The 8,097-nt window shown below is 50.3% G+C and overlaps 1 protein-coding gene across 2 annotated transcripts in view; it reads right to left on the reverse strand.

Annotated features, from left to right (window-relative positions):
• CA5A (carbonic anhydrase 5A) overlaps nt 1-7,728 on the reverse strand; it is a 35,582-nt gene extending 27,854 nt beyond the window's left edge. The window contains exons 1-2 of one of the 2 annotated variants that reach the window (XM_046681796.1): nt 5,896-7,728; nt 4,593-4,994 (exon numbers count right to left, since the gene is read on the reverse strand). In XM_046681796.1, coding sequence (XP_046537752.1) covers nt 4,593-4,728 — 136 coding nt within the window. In that variant the 5' untranslated portion in view covers nt 4,729-4,994; nt 5,896-7,728. The remainder of the gene's footprint in view (nt 1-4,592; nt 4,995-5,895) is intronic. The other variant, XM_046681795.1, reaches the window with a different exon arrangement.
• Nucleotides 7,729-8,097: the final 369 nt, after the last annotated feature.

Below are 8,097 nucleotides of genomic sequence, written 5' to 3' on the forward strand. Positions count from 1 at the left end.
GCACGGTGCCCTGCTCCATCTCCAGGTGGGGTTCAGGGGTGGAGGTGGGAAAGTAAAGGTGAGCAGCTTGGTGTCTGGGGGTGGCGTGGTCGGGGGCGCGGAGGGCTGCTGGTGGGGAGGGAGGCAGAGTGTAGAGCGGTTAGGAACCTCTTCCCAGTCACATCGCACCCACCTGGATGATAGGAGGATGCCTCGGAGTCTTATCCTTCAACCTCTCCTGCAAGGAGGAGGTGAAACTACTCCAGCCGCATGACATTTAAGCAGAATGGCTCCCCTCCCCTCTTTTTTGAGGTTCCTGCTGCTCTGGGCTGCCGCCAGACCTGGCAGGGTTTTCTCTGTTCTTTGTAGACCCTTGAAGGAACACCCTGCAACAAACCCTTCCGCCAATGGCCTCCCATGGCCTAAAATCCCACCAATAGATTCGTGTGTCTGGCTTCCCTAAGGCAGTGCACATGTTGCTAAAAGAAATCCTATATACACAAATTTTTTTTTTAAAGATTTTATTTTTTCCTTTTTATCCCCAACGCCCCCCAGTACATAGTTGTATATTCTCTGTTGTGGATCCTTCTAGCTGTGGCATGTGGGACGCCGTCTCAGCGTGGTTTGATGAGCAGTGCCATGTCCACGCCCTGGATTTGAACCAACGAAACACTGGGCCGCCTGCAGCAGAGCGCAAGAACTTAACCACTCGGCCACGGGGCCGGCCCCTATATACACAAATTTTTAAAAAAATGATTTACACCTAGATTTGCGAGCAAGCTGGGGAGGGGTGCAGAGCTGGAAGCTGGAGGGCGTCGCAGTGAAGAGGCGCCCGCCTTACTCCTGTAGGAAATGACCGTCTGGGCTCAGGCTGGGGGAGAAATCCCTAGCCACGGTCCAGTTCTCGCCGACTCACAGAATCGGAGCCTTGACAGCAGAAAGGGGGCTCGGCCATCATCTTACCTGACCTGGGGGTGCAGGCTGGGGGCCTGCAGCTGAGTCAGTGAGTGAGGCAGCTGGGGACGCTGACTCTTACCCTGAGGCTAGGAGGCAGGAGGAAGAGGTAGGGACTGTGGCAGGCTGGAGGGCATGGGTAGCATCTGTGGCCAGATCTTTAGGTTTTTCAAGAGGAGTTAAAAATATAGATTTTCGTGTGACCTCTCCTGATGTTTGTGTCGCCAAATAATTTTGTTTTAAAGTTTTCAACATTCTGCAGGGGGACAGACCCATTTGTGGGGCAAAATAATCAGCTCTCCCTACTCACTACCTGAGTTACTGGGCAAGTTATCCACACACCCCACCCTGGGCCTCCGTTTCCTCCTCTGGAAGGAGGAGAATAATAGCAGAGAATAACAGCGGGCTCTCAGAGACCAGCCAAGGTCGGAATATGAGTTAGCTCCTGCTTCTGCCTCAGCCTGACAGACACTGTCTTCAGGCACAGAACTCCTTTAGTCCCCAGAATGACGACTCTGTGCTCAGGGATGGAGCGGCCTGGAGTGTCCTGCAGGCATGTGCTGCCCTCCAGCTGGGCTCCCTCCTTTTCACGATGATGAATGGATGACCGTGGACTCCTGAGCCCGAGGAAGTGGCCGGCACCTGTGTCTGGGTGTCTTTTGTGCCAGCTTCCTTCCCCTTTACTTGGGTTGCACCAGCAGTCCTGGGTCTTCCACTGTTGTCTCCCGTGAGTTCCTCTGAGCCAGCACTAATCACAATTGCGTCTGATGGGAAGTGACATTTAATAAACAGCGCAGCCTCACAACCCTGCTCGATCCATCCTGCCCACGGGGAAACGGGGCTTCGATCCGGTGGCCCCAACCCTCAATGCAGAGGGAATGCGGGAGCAGCTAGTGTCGCAGAGGAGGCCCACATCGGACCCGGAGACTCGGCTCAGCGCCCCCAACACACACGTGGAGATGCAGGTGTGGAAGGAAGAGTGGGCGCTTTGAGGTCGCATTTGCTGACCGGCACGAAGGGGCCGCCAACACGAACCACCGGCGATGAGCACAGTCTGACACCAAGTGAAAAGCTTTGCTCATCGCTGCATGCAAAGAGGTGACACCGCCTGAATACGGAACAGGCTTCCGTTTGTCATGTCGGCCGTGTGTCTCCATGCCCAAAGCTGGTGTGTGTGCCGCAAAGTCAGTCTCGTGTTAGCTAAAGCATGTCTTTGCGGGGAAGTAATAAAACAAAACATTATCCTTTTTTCCCATCATTCAGTGAATATTTATAGCGCTCCTCCTATGGCTCAAGCATTGGCCCCTGTGCAGGGAAGGATCAGAGACACGTTGAACAGATCTTGGACCCACTGCAGTTTGCAGCCCAGCACAGCCTGGGTGGCCAACCCGCAAAGCTGGCAGACGGATGAGCAAGAAGTACCTGTTAAAATGTTCAAGAACACGCAGCAGCATGCTGAGAAATGTTTGTGTCGGCTCTCCCAAGGAATAGGAAGGCTCGATGTGTAGTGTTGGCCAATTCCCATGGTGTAAATACTCCCCAATTGATACCAACCCTGATATCAGTTTCCCCACATTAAACCCAGCATATACGGGGTTAAAACCAAAGCACTCATTCCCTGCTTACTCCCTGGCTTCCTGGCTCCAGAATCCACTATCCTCCATGGAGACAGACACTGCCAAGGACAAGCACCTGGATTCACTATCTCCTCCCTGCAAAGAGATCCAGGCTGGTGGGAAAGCTCTGACCAGCAAGGCCATATGCTCCCGCTCCCCTACCTAAAACCCCAAATAAAAACCCTTCCTTTTAGCTTATCGGGGAGTTTGGGATTTCAGCGTTAGCTGTCCTCTCCTTGCCAAGCGCTGTGCAGTAATAAAATTCCTACTTTCTTCCACTATACCCAGTGTCAGAGATTGGCTTGCTGCGCAACGGGTGAGCGAACTCACTTCAGGTTTGGTATCACAGTGTCCAGTTTTAAGCTGCCGACGTGGATGTCCCCACCACAGACTAAGGAAGAGATGCTCACTGTCCATAGAAGGTGCCTCCTGCACATGCAAAAATTCAGCTGGAGAACGCTCAGCTGAAATGGTTCTAAAATTATTTCCGAACACTTTGTAACTCTTTGACTTTTCTCTCTAGGCTGAATTACCAGTAATTTTCAAATCATATTTGCTAACAAATTTTCTTTCTTCCCCAAATGAAATGTTCTGCCGAATACAAATAACAAAATACTAAACTAGAGAAATGAATTCCTTGGGAAGTTCACGTCTTCCGTTTGGCAGAATATATTCTGGTTTTTGCGGAACTCTGAACAACTCTGCAGAGCCCTACGGTTTCCCCGGGCATGTGGAGAGAGCTTGCGAGGTGCCAGGCACTGTTAGAAACCTTTCCCAGTGTCACCTCATTTCACGTTTCCAACAGCGTGGTGTGATAAGTACTGTTATTATTCACTTTTCACAGGTGATGAAACTGAGGCTCAGAGAGGTTAAGAAACTTGCTGAGGGGCACCCAGCCTCAAAGTGGTGGGACCAGGAGTCCTGCCTATGTGGTCTGATGCTCTTCATGGTTTATTAAGTATACAAGAGGAGTAGGTACTGAGAGACAGTCGTAAAAATGCCTACAGTTAAATAACGAAAACCAAGGTGCAGATCAACAGTACGGTGCCGTGGTTTTCAGTTTTTGGATAGTCTCGTGAGTGTGTAGACACATGTTTCTGTGTGTTCGGAGGACAATGCCAGCAGACTGTGCTCAAATAGGCAGTTGCCTCTGGGAATCGGGGTGGAGGGGCCCAGGCGGCAGGGTCTTCTGTAGGAGCGTGTGCCCTTCGGCAGGGCTTGAAATTTACAGGTGGGTCTGGGCTGCGCCCTGCGGTTGTGCATTTCTAGCAAGCTCCCGAGGGATGTGGTGTGGGGGCCCCACTCTGAGTGTGAGTCAGTGACGTTCACTGAGAGCCTAGTGTGTGCCGGGCCTTCGATTCTCGTCATTTCATGGCCATGAGGCCCTGTGCACCATCTGGTCATCCCATTTTACATATGAGGAAACTGAGGCTCAGGGAGGTGGAGCAACCCACCCAGCTGACATGTCACTAGTGCCCACCACCCACCCCCCCAAGCGACTGGCTCTGAAGCCCATGCCCTTTCAACTACCCAAACCTGGAAACTGTGGAATACTTATGTCAGAAGTGAACTTATCAGCCGTCATTGCCAACCCTTTATATCACACAGGCAGAGTCTGAGAGCCACCAAGAGGAAGGGACAAGTCCAAGGTCACAGAGCATTAAGGACTCAGCCAGGATGAGGCTGACTCGGGCAGTCTCTGGGCAGAGCTGCCTGGTGATCCACTTATTTAACGTTTGCTGAAAATGTTCTCTGCTGGAGGGGTTTTGGAGCTCTGATGACCACTTGGAGTGGCTCCTTCTGTTGATAATAACAGTTTATTTTGAGGGAACTCTTGCTCCCTGCCTTGTTCTGGGCATCTTTCCCTCTCGTTGGCCCCGTGAAACTGAGGTTAAGGACTTGCCCAAGGGCACCCAGAGGAAAGAGAAAGAGTGGAAATCTGAATCCCAGCAGTCTGGCTTGGGACAGTCTCCCATTTTGAAAGACACGATAAAATGGGACCAACACCAGGTCGCCCCTGGAGGAACGCAAGGATCTACTTACGAGTGTTGCTGCTGTTCCTCTGAGCACAGGGACGCCGTGAGCACCGTCGCGCCAGCCTTAGCGGATGACTGCGGAGAGTCCCCCACATCTGCTTGACCAAGACGGAGAGACCCGAGGACTTTGGGGTCCTTAGCATCCTGGGTCTGTTCCCCGTGGACCCCAATAAAAAAAGGGTGATTTTTTCCCTCCTGTCTGTTCTTACTTCAATGGGGACACACGAGGAGTGGAGTGGACTCACCTCTTTTTCGTAGACGCTCACTCAAACCCCTGAGCCTGATGGTTAAATTTCAACCCGTGCTGCCCCAGCTTCGTGGATGCTGTTGGGTTTGGCCTGGGGGCGGTGCTGTACTGTGGCGAGTGGCCTGCGCCCGTGGCGGTTCCCTTAGGTCACCGGGCTTTGCTCTAGTAAACAGTGGGGTGAGTGTGTCAGGAGTCAGGAGAACTTTATGGAGAGCCCGCTGCGAGAACTGGGGAGGGAGCCAGAGGCAGAGAGGAGGGCAAAGCCCTGCTCTTGGGGGTCACCCCTCCTTTGGACTGGGCAGCTCCCCAGCTGCGGGCGGCTCCAGAGCAGGCACCGAGCCACACTGTGTGTGTGTATAGGGAATGGCAGGTTTAGAAGCACAGCGACGGGACGCGAATGACCCTAAGCTGCTGGGTGGATGGTCAGGAGAGCAGAGGACCCCTCTCTGCCCAGGACTCCCGGAAAAGCAGCCAGTCCCACTTTCCAAAAAACAGATACGATTTGGTACAAATTCCTTCTGCCTTAAAGCAAGATGTCCCAGGTTGTGGCCTTGTCTCAGCATAAATATTAATAGTGCCTCTTTCACGCACAAAATTGTCCACCTTTGGACAATAAATTAGATGGGCGCCCAACAGTACAACTTGTAATATTTGCAGATGCAGATAACAGAAAACCACACTTTGGCCCACCCAGCAGTTTACTCCCCAGACCCTCTTTATCTGGGCAGTGGAGACTACGTGGTTCACAGGGAACAGCTTACCATTTTTGGGGGTGGGGGATTTAAACTTAGAAGCTTCAAAGGGGGCAGGGATATCATCACTTATCACAGAATCCTGGAATATTGGATGTGGATAACTCCACAGAACAGGGGTTCTGAACTTTGAGGCCCCTGGGGGCTCCCGAGAACCCAAGAACCCCAGTGATCAGATGCAGGGTTTGGTCTCCAGCCTTCACCAATTCTCCGACGGGCCACGAGTTGGATCACCTTGCTGGCATCAACAAAAGCCAAGCCTGGAATGCACATGTTTTCTTCCCGCGGGGTCATTTTAGAAATGTACCTACCTTTGGGTGGCTCCATTCGTTCATTGACTTTTGCCTGTTTCCTCATCCGCGAAGCGGGGAGATAACAGCACTGACTCTGCTGTGTGGTTGTGAAGGTTTAGAGAATTGATACAAGTGAAGCACTTAGAATGGTGCCACTTCTATTACCACACGCGAGCACCATGTTCCAAGCCCTGGCTGAGGCCTGAATGCGCGCACGCTTCTGCCGGGGTTGGCGAGCCGGTCAGCCAACACTTGCAGGCCCCTTTGCTCTTCCGGTCGCGTCCTCAGCCATCTTCGGCTTGCCTATTTAGGTAGATTGCATCACTGGCCATCCCTGTGGGCCTGGGGTCTCCTCAGCCTCCCTGGAGCCACATGGCAGGGCTGTGCTCCATTTAGAAAACACCACCACCCAGCTTGTCCCGCACATCCTCACAGCTGACTCGGACAGCACTGCAATCTCTCTTGAAATTAAAAAAATTTCAAGCAGTTCAAAAGTGAAAGTAAAAGTCTCTCTCTTTCCCAGAGTGAGCCTCTGATGGCAGTTTCTTGTGGCTCTTCCTGGAAATTTCCATGATATATAAGCCTGTATAGGTGTGTGTGTCTCACTATTTTTAATACAGGAGACAACCATACCCTATGTAGAGGATATACATGCTATATATAGTCACCTAATAATTATCATTACTGGTAAGATGAGCACTGTTTGCAGTTCCTGGGAACCCTTCTTGAGATTCCACCCAAGAGTGGAGAGAAAACCAAGCCCAGAGATGGGAAGAGTGAGGAGGAAGAGACAGATTCAGAGAGAGAGACAGAGAGACACACACAGAGAACACGGCATTGCTTCAGCCAAGCAATTTCTATTCCTATATCCTGAAGTCTACTTCCGAACTTATCAGTTATATCAATCAATAAGTTTATTTTATTAAGCTAGTTTAATGTCTTTTCTCTGTATTCCAAGGGGTCCTAACTCAGCAGACATTTTAGTCTCCATCTTACAGATGAAGGAGCCAAAGCTGAGAGTGGAGATGTGCATTGTCTAAGTTCTCCCCAGCTAGAAAGCGGCGGAGGCAGGCTCAAGTACGTGGCCTTGAGCTCATTACCTCTTTGAGCCCGACCACATGGCTGTTCTTCACTCCACAGGGATGCGTATCAGGTGCACAATCAGTGATGTTGTACTGCAGGGAAGTGGCCATTCATCTATTCCAAATTCTTACCTGGTTCAAGGAGATTTTTGGTTGGAATAAAAAGTGTGCATGGCAGACCATGCTTCAATTATCTATTGCTGCCTACCCCAAACCACCCCAAAACTCAGTGGCTAACAATGACAATCATTTATTGAGCTCACACATCCACAATTTGGGCAGGGCTCAGTGGAAATAGCTCATCTCTGCTCTAGGAGGCGCTGGCCGAGATGGCTTATCTGGGGTTGGAGGACCCACTTGCAAGATAGTGCTCCCACATGGCTAGTGAGGTGGTGCTGGTTGTCAGTTCCTCTCTATGTGCACCTCTTTGAATCAGGAAGTCAGCATTTGCTCATCCAAAATAAGGAAAAGTATTATTTGGGAGGTCAAGCAGGTTCTTTGATAAGTTATTCCTAGAGTTGCTTACCATGGGATCTGGCAATTCCATTCCTAGGTGAATACCCAAGAGAAATGAAAACATACATCCAAACACTTGTACTCAAATGTTTACAGAAGCATTATTCACAATAACCAAAAGGCAGAAATAACCCAAATGTCCATTGATGGATGAGTAGATAAACAAAAGTGGTATATCACAAAATGCAATTATCTAGCCATAAAAAGGAATGAAGCTACAGTAATCAAGACAGTGTGGTACAGGTAAAAGAACAGACAAATAGATCAATGGAACAGAAGAGAGCCCAGAAATAGACCAACATAAATATGGTCAACTGGTCTTTGACAAAGGAGCAAAGGCAAAACAACGGAGCAAACATAGTCTCTTCAATGAACGGTGCTGGAACCACTGGACATCCACATGCAAAGAAACGGATCTGGACACAGACCCTACTCAGTTCCCAAAAGTCAACTCAAAATGGATCACAGACCTAAATGTAAAATGAAAACCTCTAAAACTGCTGTAAGATAACATAGCACAAAACCTAGATGACCTTGAGTATGGCAACGGCCTTTCAGATACAGCACCGAAGACATGATCCATGAAATACATGGCTGATAAACTGGACTTCAACAAAATTAA

Source organism: Equus quagga, chromosome 13, assembly GCF_021613505.1.
Source record: "Equus quagga isolate Etosha38 chromosome 13, UCLA_HA_Equagga_1.0, whole genome shotgun sequence".
Taxonomy (NCBI): Eukaryota; Metazoa; Chordata; class Mammalia; order Perissodactyla; family Equidae; genus Equus; species Equus quagga.